Source organism: Podarcis bocagei, assembly GCF_964188305.1.
Source record: "Podarcis bocagei genome assembly, chromosome: 3".
Taxonomy (NCBI): Eukaryota; Metazoa; Chordata; class Lepidosauria; order Squamata; family Lacertidae; genus Podarcis; species Podarcis bocagei.
The window spans coordinates 45,126,536-45,143,958 of NC_138127.1; the positions used below are offsets into that span (position 1 = coordinate 45,126,536).

At 43.7% G+C, this 17,423-nt stretch overlaps 1 protein-coding gene across 5 annotated transcripts in view; it reads right to left on the reverse strand.

Moving 5' to 3' along the window:
• The window catches only part of EPB41L2 (erythrocyte membrane protein band 4.1 like 2), an 83,737-nt gene extending 66,863 nt beyond the window's left edge, over positions 1–16,874 (reverse strand). For 3 of the 5 annotated variants that reach the window (XM_081187635.1, XM_081187639.1, XM_081187631.1), the window contains exon 1: positions 16,647–16,667. In XM_081187635.1, the coding sequence (XP_081043761.1) occupies position 16,647 (1 nt within the window). In that variant the 5' untranslated portion in view covers positions 16,648–16,667. Of the gene's footprint in view, positions 1–16,646; positions 16,668–16,742 lie in introns of those variants that run through there. The other 2 variants (XM_081187632.1, XM_081187633.1) reach the window with 2 other exon arrangements.
• Between the last annotated feature and the right edge of the window lie 549 nt (positions 16,875–17,423).

Genomic DNA, 17,423 nt, shown 5'->3' on the forward strand with positions numbered 1-17,423 from the left:
AGTGGACCAGCCCCCTGCTGAAAATGTTTGCTGACCCCTGGTTTTTTGCAATGTGTTCAGTACTGGACTTTTTATTTAGTATGCTCTCCACTTATCTTAAAGCATAAAAAATGTTAATAGCCATATATGAACAGCAATGGAGGTAGATCTAGTATGTCCATCATTTCTGCCTCCCTTACATGTTTACTGAATTCCTGAAAAGGACTACATTCAATCATATATCTAGGTTTCTTAAATGATGTAACAACCTGTGAACCGCCCTGAGACCCCCAGGTATAGGGTGGTATATAAATTCTATAAATAATAAATAATAATAACCCACATCACATATTTGTTCTGTTCAGATGCACCACTATCTCACGGCTTCATGCTTTGTGGACAAATCTCAGATCCATGAATTTCCACCTTCTCTTATGAAATGCAATCTTCTTTCTCCATCCCTGCTTTGTTATGTGAACTGGCAAATGACGAATTACATTTGCCCTGTAGATCAGTGCAGCAAATAATCCAAAATTTGCAGGGCAAGCCCAAATGATACTTTGCCAGTTAGAGTATACTGCAATGACAAAATTGGAAAGAAGGGACCAAGTGAAAACTTAAAGCTCATTCTAGGTTTATTCATGTAGCATGAAACAAGTTTGATATTACAGCCATCACTGCCACAATAGTAGTGTGTCAATCATAGTCAGAACTATCAGAACTGTTTCAATCAAACTTATGTAAACTATAAATTCCTGCCTCCATAGAAAACAAGTTCTGTTATAACACAAGTGGAGGGGCAACAGGTTTTGTTTGGTCTTGGTAGCCAAAAAAAAAAAAAAGTTTGTGGTCACCTGGATCCTACTATTCCCTTAAGTTAGAGTCCTGTCCCTGTGCTCCAAAGCTCAGTATAAAGTCAAGGATAATCCCTGCTCCTTTACCCAGACTGGGTCTGGGAGGGGAGATATTGCTCACATACAGATTGCAAAGAAGAATTTACAGTATTTGTAGTTCTTCTGCCAAACAAGTCTTAGGAAGTCTGCCCTTAAATGAAAGATAAAGTCTGACCCACTAATTAAATTCATATGGACTTTAATCACAACGTGCAAGATTCTATATCAGTTCCCCATAAAAGCCACAGGAGTGCCTTTTGCAGCTCCCAACATCAAACTAAAAACTCAGTTTTTGAATCCTTCCAGATCCAATGTGCCACAATGCCCCATATTTCCTTTTCAGGGAATATCTGTGGATATAAAGCAGACTTCTACATTTTCATTCATCACAGCAAGTATAATCAGCACCTAGACTTCCTCACACCTTTAAATTGGCAGAGGTGGATGAAAATCATACCAACAGCTGCCCTGTGATCTCCAACTCTAAGGATGAGAGGAAGTCTAAGGATTGCTTATGTGCATGGGATCTGCCTCGGCCCAGTATACCTGAAGGAGTGTCTCCACCCCCATCGTTCTGCCCAGACACTGAGGTCCAGCTCCGAGGGTCTTCTGGTGGTTCCCTCACTGTGAGAAGTGAGGTTACAGGGAACCAGGCAGAGGGCCTTCTCGGTAGTGGTGCCCGCCCTGGGGAATGCCCTCCCATCAGATGTCAAGGAAATAAACAACTATCCGACTTTTAGAAGACATCTGAAGGTAGCCCTGTTTAGGGAAGTTTTTAATGTTTGAAGTTTCACTCTGTTTTTAATGTTCTGTTGAAAGCCGCCCAGAGTGGCTGGAGAAACCCAGCCAGATGGGCGGGGTATAAATAAATTATTATTATTATTTCCTCCAAGCAGTCAAACTATTAAGCAATCTGGCTTCCTTTCTTTGAGTGGTGACCATGTAACTTCCTTGGTTGCTTGGAAGTGAGACACATTTAGGAAGACTACATCTTCTTGTTTTTGAGGTTGAAAGAATTTGAAGCTAATCTTGGGCATGACACTACTACCCAGATCCTCAGTTCTCTTGTATTATACACAATATAAAGGCAGCATGAATTAAGTCATATTATTAAACAGAAGATTAATTCCAGGACAGCTGTTACCTATGGTCACATTCTAAAATCCTAGGGTTACAGAACTCAAAAGAATAATCAGCATTGTAGCTTGATGGAATCTGAACAGATAATCCATTCTGAAAACACAGTAACAGAAAGAACAGACCAAATAAAAACCCACACTACAAAAATACTGGAGCAGCGGTTTATTCTTCTCTAACTGATCAGGAGCAAAGCAATAACTATTTAATTGCAACATTCAGAAAAAAAGAGATAAATAGATTTATAGATCTAGGTAAAAATAAACAAGTTGCTACTACCCAGCAAAACTTTGCTACTGTATTGATTGCCCTTTTCCATAGTCAAAGAGATGCAAGCTAACACATGTTGTCTGGAAAAATTACACAGGATGAAACAGTTTGGCTATTACTACTTAAAGACATCTGCAGAAATGAGGATGAGGAATGCCATGACGTCTGATGGTACAACTAGAGGAGCATACAGGTGTTTCAGGTATCATTCAAAAGGTTGCATTCAGACACATTAAATCAGTTTGGTGCTACATAAATAAGCCTCAAGCCCTGACAAAACTCCTTTTCCATTTGGCCCCCATCAACAGTTTTATTTAATTAGTAATTTGTTACATTAGAGTGATACACTGAAGTTCACATTTACCGTATTTTTTGCACCATAACACTCACCTTCTTCCTCCTAGAAAGTAAGGGGAAATGTCTGTGCGTGTTATGGAGGGAATGCCTACAGGTGGCATGCCTACAGATTTTCCTCCTCTAAAAACTACGTGCGTGTTATGGTCGGGTGCGTGTTATAGAGCGAAAAATACGGTATATACATTTACAATAACTTTGCAATAAATACAAAGCATCATATGATTGTACATGGACTTGACATTTGTTATTCCAAAATATTATGAAAATAGTCAAATAGTTTTACGGAAAAGTTTTCTGATTATTTAGTAAACAGGAGTGGACAATATTTGTACCCCGAAGAACAGCAAACAGACACATTTCCTCCCCTCTCCATACCCCCATCAGTGCACAAGGATGAGGAGATGAAGCTTCCCTTCCTAATGCATTCTTTCTTCTTCCCTCTACTGGCACTAGGAACAGCTAAGAACGATTTGATTGTAAAAAGGTCAGGGAGTTGCTTTTCTACAGTACATATAAGCAAGACAACTTAGAATCCAATGACAAAGCAGCTTTCTTCCTACAGAGAATTTCAGAATAAGACCTTGTGACTAATGAGGAATCCAAGCAATTTACAGACTTGCTCTTTAATTTTAAATTTAGAAACTGCTGATATCTTGGTAATTTATGTCAAGTCATAACCATCACATGAGGAATGGTTAGAAACCACACTTAAGATTCTGAATATTAATTATCTTTATTTTAAAGCTTTGCTTTCAAGATATTGAGGAAGGAGAGTAAGTCATCAGAAAATGTCCATCTCCTTCCACAATACCATGAAATCCAGAATCTAGATAGTCATTGATCAACAGTAATGCCTTGCTTATGTGTGACAGGACAGGAATTCAAGCAAAAGCAGTAACATTTCTTTAAATCAGACAACCTAGAGTTGCAATGGGAACGGTTAATTTAAGAAGGCATAGCATTTTAGCTATGAAGTACTGAAAATTGGGGACGCGGGTGGCGCTGTGGCTAAAACCACAGTGCCTAGGACTTGCCGATCGTATGGTTGGCGGTTCGAATCCCCGCGGCGGGGTGAGCTCCCATCTTTCGGTCCCAGCTCCTGCCCACCTAGCAGTTCGAAAGCACCCTTAAAGTGCAAGTAGATAAATAGGTACTGCTTTATAGTGGGAAGGTAAAGGGCGTTCCGTGTGCTGTGCTGGTGCTGGCTCGCCAGAGCAGCGATGTCACACTGGCCATGTGACCCGGAAGTGGCTGTGGACGGCGCCGGCTCCCGGCCTCTAGAATGAGATGAGCGCACAACCCTAGAGTCTGACAAGACTGGCCCGTATGGGCAGGGGTACCTTTACCTTACTGAAAATTGAGCTATTTTTTTTAATAAAAAAAATAAATGTATATCCCACCATTTCTCCCCGCCCCCCCCAAAAAAAACCCAGCGTGTGACTCCTCAAAACTACCTGATTATCCATACTTGCTTGCACAAAGCTTACATGGAGGTTAAACTATGGACAGTCTTTACTGAAAATTCATTATGTTTTGTTTGGGGGCAGTTATATGACAATGAGCATTCATCCTAATTTGTATACAAGGTGCTTGTATATCACAGAATCATAGAGTTGGAAAGGACCCAAAGGTCATCTAGTCCAACCCCCTGCAATGCAGGAATCTCAGCTAAAGCAACCATGACAGGTAGATGGATCTTTCCACTAATCATTTGTTCACCCTACACTTTTCAGTGCATTCCCGTTACTTTCCTAATTGCAAGAAGTCAAAATTTTAAAGTGGATTGGTTGTGCGAGGATGATAGAAAAGAAAAATGTAGCTGGCTGCTGCAGGAGGACTGCAGCAGGAGGACAAAAGCTTGAAAAAATTATGCAGGCCAGTAATTTTTATAAACCTACCCACAAGGCCGTTTTACTGACTTGCAGTTTGGCTGCATCTTCCTAACGTTACTACTATCAACAGAAAAGCCTCAAATGAAGGCTGAGAGTTAGACTTTAGAGCCAAACAAATATATTTTTCAATAACAGTGCTAAAGTAACATGAAATCCAAACAAAAGGCTAGGAGACAAAATCCAACATAGGGAAACAGGCTGTAAATGAGAATTCTTCAAGTAGACTATTGATATAAAGCATATTACCTGCTTGGCTAGTATGGTGTGACAGATTTCATTTTAAGTTCTTAAGCTTCTTTAGGAACTCTATGAAGACAGCATGAGTTTTTCGAAGTATATTTTGTACACAAGGCTAGCTTTCTACTGCTTACAAAATTTTAAATCAAGAACATACCAAACACATAAGAGTTTAAGATGAGCCTGCTGAATCAGTCCAATGGTCTGTCCAGCACCCTGTTCTCACAGTGGCCAACAAGATGCTTGTGGAAAGACTGCAAGCTGCCCCACCTGCGATTCCCAGCAACTGGTACCATATTTTTCGCCCCATAAGATGCACCGGCCCATAGGACGCACCTAGTTTTTTGGGGGGGAAATAAAGGAAAAAAAATTTTATTTCCCCCCCAGGTGCGCTGCGCTAATCCCGAAGCTTGGGGCGTGCGGAGCTCAGCACGCCCCAAGCTTCTAGGTGCCGGCAAGGTCTCCGCTAGCCCTGGGAGAGCTGGGTCTCCCATAGCTAGCGGATAGCTTCCTGAAGCCTGGAGAGCGAGAGGGGTCGGTGCGTACCGACCCCCCTCGCTCTCCAGGCTTCAGCGAAAGCCTGCATTCGCCCCATAAGATGCACACACATTTCCCCTTCATTTTTGGAGGGGGAAAAGTGCGTCTTATAGGGCGAAAAATACGGTATTTGAGACATGACGCCTCAAACAGTGGATGCAGAATATAGCACTAATCAGTGACTACTAGCCACAATGGCTAGGTCCATGGGTCAGCAAACTTTTTTATCAGGTGTCCGGTCCACTGTCCCTCAGACCATGTGGGGGGCCGGACTATATTTTGAAAAATATAAATACCATGGAAGCTGGTCCCGCAGCTGCCTCCGGACCTGGAGGCGGAACGCACTCTGCACTTGCTCAGGAGCCCACTCGCTGGTGTTGTTGACGAGCAGCAGCTGCTCCATCGGCCCATGCCCAGAGCATGCACCATGCGCTGCGGCCCGTCATCCAAGGTCAGGTCGGCAGGCAGGCCGCAAATTGCCCTCCAACTGCTCCAGCGTGGCCGTCGAGCACGTCACCACCGGCAGTGCCAAGCCGGGCGCCATGCTGAAGCCCTGCAACGCGCCTGTCACGTTGCCCATGGTGCGCCCCACACCCGCCTCTCCATCCATGGCCGTGCCGGGTTTACCTCAGCACGTGGGCAGTGAGGAACTTCCTGCAGCCAATCTGAAGTAGTGCCAGCGTCGCAGAAGTCAGTCTCCGCACAGTGAGGTGTCCACGGCTTCTTTTCAAGGAAACGCTGTGTCAGTTTAGCTCAATGCGGGGACTGACCAAGCGGGCGGCAGGGTCTGTGGGCCAGATTTATGAGCCTGGTGGGCTGCAGCCGGTCCCTGGACCATAGTTTGCCGACCCCTGGCTAGGTCAAAAGTTTAAATTATGTTTCAATTGTAGCTTAAAATGAACTTAAGTATGCTCCAGTATTTTCAGAAGTGGTATTAAGGGGTGATACAAGGTCGTTTGACCACATGTCCATGTTTTCATATGTCTTCCCCGAGTAAAGTTTCAGTCCTTGGATTTTTGTTCTGTTGAGCTGCTGTTTTTAATAGCTCTTTGTCCGATATCTGTCCAAAGCAGCACTGAACAGCCTTTGGCCTTTCAGATCATATTGTTGGATTCCAACTCTCATTAGCCCCTATTAGCATGGCCATTGATCAACGACATGGCACAGCTACATGTGGAGGGCCACAGATTTCCTACCCTTGATCCAAGGGAAGCAAAAGTGACCACAGTGTTAGTAATTCCATCAACAAAATACGAACATGTCCCCATGAGTTCTGAAAGGAGTGAAGGTGTTTTAAATTAAAGTGGTTAACTGCTGATTTAACTCCAGCATTTTGCCTTTATGGCGGAAGAGGCTCAGGACACCATACAGATTAACATCCATAGTATTTTCAACACTGGGCTCCCGCAAAATGAAACCATACATTGGTAGTTACTCTAAAGCTCTCATATATAATACAATATCTAGGCATTTTCAAGACTTTTCCATGTATTTTATAATATATTACACCTTTGAAATGAGATGAACCAAAACTGTTTCCATCTAAGAATCAAGCATTTTTCTCCTCAAATATTTAGAACACAATCTCTTGCAAACCTATGAGAAAATATATCACTCCTGCAATTCAAAATATTGCAATGTATCCTTATTTTTGTATATCAAAATGCAAATTGATCAGTAAGTTGTTTCTTTAGATGCTCTCAGACTTGCACATACACTGTCCAAGGTGCATTGTTACTTCCAACACTTACTGAACAGTAAAAATAAATAAAAAATAATCACGATGCATTAACAACATTTCTCAAGTGTTTGAGAAAAAACTACTTACGCAAGTAAAAGGAAACGAAAAAACTATTGACAGGAAACAAGAGAACAGTATACTGATCATACAGCACTATGCTGACAACTGTCTGATGCTGCAGTTTAGATAACACATGAAGAGTCAAAAGGTTGGATTGCAAACCCAGTGCTTTGTTTCCTGAAGCAACATGCTTTATCCTTGCATTCAGAGTCTATCTGCTTCATAGCCATGAGGGGTGGGGATTAAAATTACACTCTCCATTTATCACAATGGTACATACAGAATGGGAAAGGATCATGCAAAAACTTGTAGTATAGCATATATACCGGTACCTACTAGATTTGGAGTTGAGAGACCAAAGTTCAGGTTCCCTACACAAACATGAAACACACTGGGTGACATTAGTCTACTCACTCTCAACCAGGTGGTGGTTGTTTTTTTAAGCTACCTAAAACAGTGTTCAGTGGAACGTGCTCCAGAATAAGTCTGAATAGGGCTGCAGCCTAAGTTCAACAAGTACACTCTTAGCAGAACCCCCCCCCCTTTCTGAAGAGAACACATGTTAAATAAAATTACTGTACTAAGGTGATTTAAATGTTATCATATCTACTGAAACTATGTAGGAATATCCTATTTTATTACATTTACATCACATTTACTCTGCTACAATCAACTTCAACAAAGCACAGAACCTGAATACCAATATTCATTACTACTTGCTATTTTAGAAATCTAAAAAAAACCCCACCAAAAACTTCTAAACTGCCACTTGACTTAACTGCAAAAGACAAGGAGTGCTGAGAAAGTAAGGGTTGGGTGAGAATTCATTTAATAATGATTTTTCTTTCAAGCTGCTTCTCATACATATCAGGAGGTACACACAAATCTCTTATAGCATTCATTCACTACTAATTTATAAAGAAAATATTAAAGCAATTCCAAACAGTTATATATAAAACTGCTACATATATAACTTTACATGGTATGTAAGTTGCAGGACAATTTTATATATACCCCAATTTCCAGCAAAACCACCTAATGCCTGCACCACTAGGAGGTCTGATCCAGCTAAGCAACTTGAAGTCTTAAAGTGAGGACCATTTAGTACAGATTAACTAAAATTGATTGCAATCGGTGGGCACCTACCCCCAAAGTAGATCCTGAAAAACTGAAATCAGTCTGCTAGTGTGAGGCACTCTAAAAGTATTGACTTTACTAATGCTGCATTAGCCAAAACACAAAGAAAAAAGGCTACCCCCGCATAAACAGCAAAGTGATTTTAATACTGCTCCCTAAGCATAAAGCTTTCAAATAGGAAGATAGCAGCATTGAAGTCTACAAAACATAAACCACTTTAAACATTACCTGGAGCACATGAAAACATAAAGGTAAAAAATCACAAGCACAGAAGCTTTTTTCTCTTCCCAAAGCTCATGAGAAATATCCAGAGAGACGATAATAACACCAAGTCATGCAAAAATATGAAGTGGCTTTTATTAAAAGGATTTATTTAAGGGTAAAACAACCTAGTGACTAAATTTCCTCAGTAGCAAAACAGAAAACAATGGGTGTGCCACATTTTTTAACTATAAGAGAAGCATTTTTTAATATTCCATATGCACACTTTGAGATTTCCTAACAAACTTATATAGACTCAGATTGTATATTCATCAGTCATTTTAACCAATTTAAATCAGTTTTACTAAAAAATTTTCTCAAAGCAGCAAAACAGAAAAAATGCCAAAGTATCCTTTCATTCTACTCAGTATCTAACGCAAAATATCTGCAGAGAAAAAATAACTCATTTCTATTAAATAACGTATTTTCAACACTGAAACATGAGTTTTTCCCAATTAAATAGCAAAGCAGCATTTTCATTTGAAACAGTAATCCAAATGGTAGAGATTCATCGAATCATAGAGTTGGAATGAACCCAATGCAATGCAAGAATAACAGCTAAACAATCCCCAAGAGATGACCATCCAGCTGTTTAAAAACTTCCCGCTTCCAAGGCAGTATGTTCCACTGTCAAACAGCTCTTACTGTCAGAAGTTTCCTAATGTTTAGTAAGAAACTCCTTTCTTGTAATTTGAATCCATTGGTTTGGGTGCTACCCTCTGGAGCAGCAGAAAACAAGCCTGCTCCATTTTACATGTGAAAGCACTTCAGATATTTGAAGACTGATAACCTAGCAGTTCGAAAGCACATCAAAGTGCAAGTAGATAAATAGGTACCACTCCGGTGGGAAGGTAAACGGCGTTTCCATGCGCTGCTCTGGTTTTGCCAGAAGCAGCTTAGTCATGCTGGCCACATGACCTGGAAAAACTGCCTGCGGACAAACGCTGGCTCCCTCGGCCAGTAAAGCGAGATGAAAACCACAACCCCAGAGTCGTTCGCGACTGGACCTAACTGTCAGGGGTCCTTTACCTTTAACATATCACCTCTACCTTCTCTTCCCCAAGCTAAGCCCACCCAGCTCCCTCAACTGTTCCTCATAAAGCTTGGTTTCCAGACCCTTAATCATCTTGGTTGCCCTCTTCTGCACACATTCTAGCTTGTCGATATCCTTTTTAAGCTGTGGTGCTCAGAGCTGGACACAGTACTCCAGGTGGGGTCCAACCAAGGCAGATTAGATTGGTACTATTACTTTCCTGGATATGGGCACTGCGCTTTTGCTGCTGCATCCTAGAATTGAATTAGCCTCTTTTCTTTCTTTTTTTTCTTTCTTTTTTTCTTTTTTCGCTGCTGCATAACACTGTAGCCTCATGTTAGGCTTATGGTCTACTAAGAGCCTTAGATCCTTTTCACATGTACTGTACTGTGTTAAGCCAGGTGTCTCCTATCCTATATTTGTGCATCTGATTATTCCTGCCTAATTGCAGAACCTTACGTTTGTCCCAGGAGATATGATTAAGTATTCACTTTAAACAAACTGTACAACAAAGCTACTTAACTGAAAAAAAAATATTTATTACAATGCGGGCCTCAAGTAGAAAGATATTTCAAGTCTCTTTGTTTTTTAAGGAGTGGGGGAAACTACATCGCACTGCAGTCTAAATCATTGTCGTTCTGATATTTCTGTGTTCAAATACCATCTGAGCATGTAATGCACAAGAAGTTAATGTTTTAGGCTTCAAAGAAATCACAGCCTAAATTACAGCTAGAAATTTAGTGCCTCTGAAACTGAGCCACTAGGTCACATTCAATTGGTCACATTCCAGAAGCACTACACTGCCACGTATGCAGCATGCCTTATGTTCAATAACTCTTATTGTAAACAGAGTCAGCAGCTGGATAATTTTATAGTAAATTAGATGCTTCATGGCACTTGTTGCCTAGGTAATGTGCTTAAATATAAAGACTGTAAATAGATTTATTTTATTATGCATGGAAACCACGGGTATGTCAGAATTAGACATACTAATAAACAAAACACAAAAAAACCCTCAATGACCCATAATTCATTAAACACATTGAAACTGTTTCACTTTTAGTAAATGTAGTTGGGGGTGTTTGAATTTGCAAAAGGGCACCGGAACAACTTCAAAAAAGAGAAACAAAAATTGTGCTATTGTCAGGGGTTCAGGAGCAGAGGCGAGGGCAAGGGAGGAAACAGAGAGCGAGGGGGAGGAGGCAGAAGAAAAGATGAGTGATGACGACGACCCGAGATCTCCGAGTCTTTCCAGTGAATCAGAAGATTCACAGAAAGGAGCACCAGTGGCCAGAGCAAGGGGGGAGCCTAGGGGGACACCCCAGGAAGAAGGGTCCAGAGGGGGCTCAGAGGGGAGCAGTTGGAAATCGGGACCAGCGTCACCAACAGAGAGCAGGGGAGAAGAAGGGCGCCAGGTATCAAGCGCTGGCAGCTCGCAACAGGAGGGAGGGCACGAGTCAGGAGTGGCCACACTTCCATCGGAGAGTGAAGAAACGGTCAGGAGGAAAGTGGAAGGTTGGGCGCGCGCGCCAAGTTCAAATGCACCGGAAGGTGGCGCAGTAAGCAGCCCGGAAAGGGAGCCAGGTCCTAAAGCCCGGCGCAAGGAGACAGGAGGGTCCGGGGGGTCAGCGTCAGAAGAATCCTGGAAGGAAGAGACCACGGGGGGCAGAGGGACCCAGAGAAGAACGGTCAGACGGAAGAGGTGGAGTAAGGCTAGGTTAGTAAGCTGGTGCACAGGGGGCGGAGACTCAGACGGAGCTTCGCCGGTCTAACACTTAAGACGTAGAGTTGCGCGCAGCAGCTTGAGAATGGAAACTGTAACTCAATAAAGACTTTTATAAAGTGACCGCTGGCTAGCGTGATCCTCTGTGAGCTAGGATCTGGAAGCAGCTCTGACAGCTATGAAAAAAAAAAAAAAAACTTCCTAGTTTTTCCTGTGCTGGCTTTAAAATCTGTTTTTGCTCATGGTTTTGCTAAACAAGAGAACAATCTTAATAATTCAGTGACTGACACAGAAATTTACAGAAGCTAAATCTCAAAGTATAGTGAGTGACTCTGGACTCCCCTCTTCCAGGTTAGCCACGTGTGAATGTGCACACTCTCCCTACTTTGAGGCAATGTCTTTTTTGCTTAAAAAAAAAGTGTTTAGGGATACAGTGTTACCTCGGGTTAAGTACTTAATTCGTTCCAGAGGTGCATTCTTAACCTGAAACTGTTCTTAACCTGAAGCACCACTTTAGCTAATGGGGCCTCCTGCTGCCGCAGCGCCACTGAAGGACGATTTCTGTTCTCATCCTGAAGCAAAGTTCTTAACCTGAAGCACTATTTCTGGGTTAGCGGAGTCTGTTACCTGAAGAGCATGTTACCTGAAGACTATGTTACCCAAGGTACCATTGTACTCTCATTTTCCTACTCATATTGAAATGCTGCCCTTTAATGAGGCCAAACTTAGATTCACAAAATGTTTAGGGGTATGCGGACCCCTAAAAAAGCAATGCTTTGAGGTATGTGCAAAGCACAGAACTTGGGGAAAGGGGGAGTAGTAACGTTTATGGTGGTTCATTTGTGACCTAGCAGTCCCATTTGTTTATTTACGTACTTCTTGGCCCACATTTTTACATTAAACATCTTTGAAGATGTTTACCATAGAACTCTAATACCATAGAAGTTAGTTCAAAGTCACAATCAGAAACTCAATTTCCTTTCTATGATATATATTAACACACAATTTATCATTAGCACATGGGCGCACACACACATGTACTACTCTTATGAATGCAGTCAATAACTTTTAAAATAATTAGGGACATAATTGTAAAACTGTCATTCTCTGAACTACACATCCCTTTTTCTGTTCAACATATTCTCTGGTCACACTAGTTTTGCAGGTTTCTACAGTGCTCCAAGATATACCTGAAAAAAGGGAAAACAACTCCTAGCAATGTGAACAGCAATGCTGCAATGCATGTGTACATTTTGGTACGACTGTCATGACCATCCACTGAATAATGCCCCTGACAATTAACAACTTTCCCAGACCCACCCAAAGCAATTTTGGAAATGTTTATGCTAAGACTTCAACCTTTTTTTCCAGTGCATACCAATTCATTCCAGAAGATATTACCTACACTGATTAAACTCAAAAACTGCAAAGTGAAAACACACAGATGAACAAGACCAAGCAAAGGCAAATATAGTTTATTCTGTACTTTTTTAATGTGTGAGCAATAAGAACATGGACACAAAACAACTACTATTACCCAGAAATGCATGGTGACTAATGATCAATAGATCTAGGCCAGGCCAATGCCTGGATGGATGACCAGATGGGAACAACATGTAAGGTGCCTTGTGTTCCATGACAGAAGGGAGGTGGTATACAAGTGTAAATGAAATGAAATGAAATGAAAAAACTAAAATAATATAATATGGCACTGTAACTGAAGTGTGGTATTGCTGACACTAGGAAGCTGGGGAAACAGGCTATCTCCTATCAAACCTTATCTATATTGATTTATAGGAGAACTTAATTTTTCAAGATCAGAAAATGTAGCTTAATTTCTGGCAGGGAAAGCCAATGTGGTATCTTCAGGTTTGTGCCTTACAACACCCTTCATCCATGAGCATGGGAATGCTGGATGGGAATGGTGGAAGTTGTAGTACAAAATTATTTGGAGAGCCTGATTTATGGTATCCACCTTTAAACACATAATGCCTATATACAGAGATATTCACCCAAAAACCATTCTACTAGGCACCCACAACAGAAACTTCAGGCACTTATAAGCAAGAGTGACTATTCCACAGAGCATGAACCAGCAGATAAATGTGGGGTAGAAAACTGTGATGGAAAGGGGGTGGGACATTAGTTCTGTCCATGGTTCTCAGAAGCCCACCTTCTGAAATGAAATACCATTCGCTCCTCCTGGGCAAAAGCTTCACCTCTTAACTGCAGTGCACTTTGCCCACAGAAATTCTTTAAGATCATCTTTTCTACAGTCCCCTCTCACAGCCCGCCCAACTCCTTCCATGGAGTTGACCGGAATAGCAGACTTCATATGCCTGTCAAATATCTAAAGCACCAGCATTGTGATGTCTGGCAGTCATCTCTATCCCACTTCTCACCTTCTAGAGGGAAATGAGTGTTAGTCACCTCCAGCATCCTTGTCTAAGTCCCTCCTTCCTTAGTCTAGCTGTTAAGCATTATCACCACAATCAAATTGCATAAAAAGTGATATTATGCCCACATACTTTCTTACTTGCCTTCCCACCAACTTCAGAGGTTACCCAGGGCAAAGATGACCATAAGAATAAGTTATGCTATGTTAGGTTTTCCTAATACAGTATAGGATTAAATACAAAAATATTATTTAGTGTTTTCCTTTTGATTTCACCTACTTACGGTTCCTCCTCCAGCTTTTAATAAACACACTGCTCAATTTGATTTCTGTACTGCTTCCCAAACACACCCAAAGGCTGTTAGTTACATACACACACCATTGCTTGAACCACTTGAGCTACACTACTGGGCTAAACTGCATGAGAAACTAGGAGAGGGATAAAATAGAAATGTCAAGCAGCAGACTTTAACTAGCAGTCTCCTACTCCCAGTAGACTTCATAAGTCAGTGGGAATCACTCAGCTTCTGATCTAGGTAATAAGCAGGTGATGGCAAGAAAGAGAAGTAACAGTGCACTCCTTGCCAGTAGGTTACATTCATTTTCCCACCATCCTCTCTAGAAGGTGGCACTAGCCTCTTTAGAACTGCCTCACTTTCGTTGTCAAGCTCCAAACAAAGCTTCTTACTTACAGATCATACTATCCAGATCACCAGCAAAGCTACAAGTTTAACAAATCCACATGCAACTCTTATCTCAAACTCTTTATCCAAAATTAACCCTCACATGTTGGAGCATCCTAGCCTCAAAGACCTAACAAAACAAAACAAAATGTGAAAATCACATCCATATTTTTTAGCTTATCATGACCAATATTTTTTAAAAAGAGAGTATGGCTATGCTATGTTAGGCAGACACTTAAGACAAGTGGAAATGAATTCTTTCCATAGTTGCCAAATCATATTCTAAAAAGCACATGGGCACTTGAGTTATGGTGAGCAGAAGTTAATAGTATTTTATAAACAGCCTTTTAGCATTTCCAATTTGTGGGAGATGAAGTGGACTTCTTCCTCAAATGTACAACTTTACCACTCCACCTCTAGAATTAGATGGAAACTTACTATTGCTGAATGGAATGGTACTGTTTATATGAACAAGTATTGTCACAGCCCTACTGTAAAAGCCCTATTACAGCTTTTGGATTTGTCATAATGGGCCAACACAATATGTGTATATTGAGGAATACCAAATTTAGCCATCCAGCAATCTTAAAACTGAAGGAGGTGTGAGGAGTGTTTCTACCATATAAAGATAATACTTGAGGGGGGCATACACCCTAACTCCACCCTATTTTGCTTCAAGCGATCAATGAACATACTCAGCACACCTTGAAATTAGAGCATGCTGTCTTTAGAACAGCTTTGAGTAACCATGATGTTTGTGGTGTTTTCAAAAGGGAATAGGGGTAAACAGGCTTCGATGCAAGCATGTCAAAAGATCGTTTTGGGGGGCCTAATCTGGCCCGTGGGTCGGTTTAATCCAGCCCCTGTGGCAGTTTATTTCCTGGGGTAAAAAACTCAACAACTTCAACCCTAATAAAAGCTCAACAACTTGGTTCAAATCTGGCCCTCTTTGAAAAAAGTTTGGACACCACTGCTTTAATGCAACCCATTTGCAACCTACCACATTCTAATCTAATTAAGTCTGCATAATACCTCCTGCGTCCATTTTAAGCTTTTTCATCATGTCCACTTTCCCCACCCCACTCGCTACTTCGCTTCGCATCCCATTTGCTCTGAATAACCTTTCTCGGTAAACCAAAATCAGTACGCTGTGACTTTTTAGTTGGTGCCGATAAAGCTATCACCCACCGGCAAGAGCTTTAGTTCTTCCCACTAAATGGGCCAGGGCTCCCCGCCCACGAATCACCGCAAACACGGGAGACGAGGCTACACATAAACACATCGCGTTACGACGCAGGTCACAACAGTCCCGGCGGCCTGCAGGGGGCTTCCAGGACAACGAATACGTCGGGACTCTCGGCCAGGAATCGGCATCCCAGAGCCTGGCGCTCATTCCCGCCCCCACGCGGATCACATTCCCGCGTCGTGGCGCGCGCGTGGGAGGTGATGTAAACGAGGGAAATTTGAACAAAAGGTGGAGACTGACGGCTTCCCGGGGGGGGGGGGCTCAGCTGAACCCTCGGCAGGAAGGAGGAGAAAGCCGCTGCTGGGATTAAAAACCTGCGGAGGGAAAGAGGGCTTCCCTCTCCCGCCCCGCACACACCCAAACCCCGCTAGGCAGGATGCCACACGCTGCACACACCCCACGCTTTGGAGAGGGGCAGGAACACGCGGTGCAGCGCCGTCTCCCTGCTCTGCTTTTGCATCCTCCTCCCTCCTCAGCGCCACAGTCCCTTCCCCTCGCGCTGAGGGAGGGCAGCGGATTTCCCGAGGAGGAAGGCGGCGGCGGCAGCCCCAGCGGACGTGCATCTTCGCCTCAGAGCTGCTCTTCCCCCCCACCCGCGCTATCGTAGTCTTCGCCGCCGCCTCTCCTCCCTACCGGGGCTGCAGGCAGAGGGGGCTTGAACCCCCCCCCCAAAGAAAATTCCCCTCCCACCTACTCCAACCGCGAGGCGACTCCAGCTGGAGCCCCACATCACCAGGGGCAGAGAGGAGGCGGCGGAGCGCGAAGAGCAGGAACCCGCGCCCTCGTCGCCGCCTCCCTCCCTGCCGGCCGCCCCCCGGGGAGCAACTCCGCCGGAACTGAAAGCCAAACGGCGGCCGGGAGAACGGCGGCTCGTGGGTGGGGGGCAGAGCAAAAGCCAGGCCGACTGTCTATGAGGAGAAAACGGGGGAAGAGGGACCCGGCTCCGTCAAGAGAGCGGCTGCTGCGCTTCGCCTACTTCCCCCTCAGGCTCACTCCGCGTCCCTTTCGCTCGCAGCCGAGGAGAGGAAGGGAAGCGGCGGTGGCGGCTCCCCAGCGCCGCCTCACTCGCTCTCGGTTACGACAGCGAAGCCCGCCAAAAACAACCCAGCGCTGCTACGTCCCGCACCAACTTTGCCGGCGGCGCCTGTAGGGCTTTCCTACCTCCTCCGCGGGCTTCCTCCTCCTCCTGCCTCTCGCTTCCCCGTCTGGCCGCTGCGCCACCGCCTCCCTCAGCCTCATTCGAAATTGAAATTCCCTGGCCAAGGCCGTCAGCGCGGCTCCAGCCCCCCTCCCCGCGTCCCGGCCTCCGCCTGCAGCCCCGCCCCCGGTTTTGACCCTCGGCCAATCGCAGGCTCCAGAACGACGGCCAGCCCCACCTATTCCCTCTTGGGTGTTGTGTTTTTCCTCCCCTCTCGCGCTCTGCCCATCAATCGGCGGCCTCTGTTTCTCTTGCTCAGCCACCCTCCCTTCGTCCCGCTTCTTTCTAGCCACGCCCACAATGGTCTTCAGGCGGCTTGTAGTTCCGAGCTGCCCCGCCTTCGCGCTCCTTCGCTCGCGGTCCCCCCCTTTTTTTTGCTGGCCCAGGAAAAGAAATGAAAAGAAAAGAAAAACAACTGTGCGCTCTGATATGGGCAGGGATTGGTTTGGTGCATGTGAAATCAGTGAATTTTTAGCGGTGCTAGAAATACGTTTCGCATTAAAGAAAAGCCGCAGACGGAAGTAAAAGGCTTCCTGTGTCGTTTATGTGATCCATCATGTTACAGGTTAAGGATTTCTTGCTTGCCTGGCATTTTGAAGGAGCTGCTTTTTGTTGACCTGCAGTTTTTATTCTTTTATGATCGC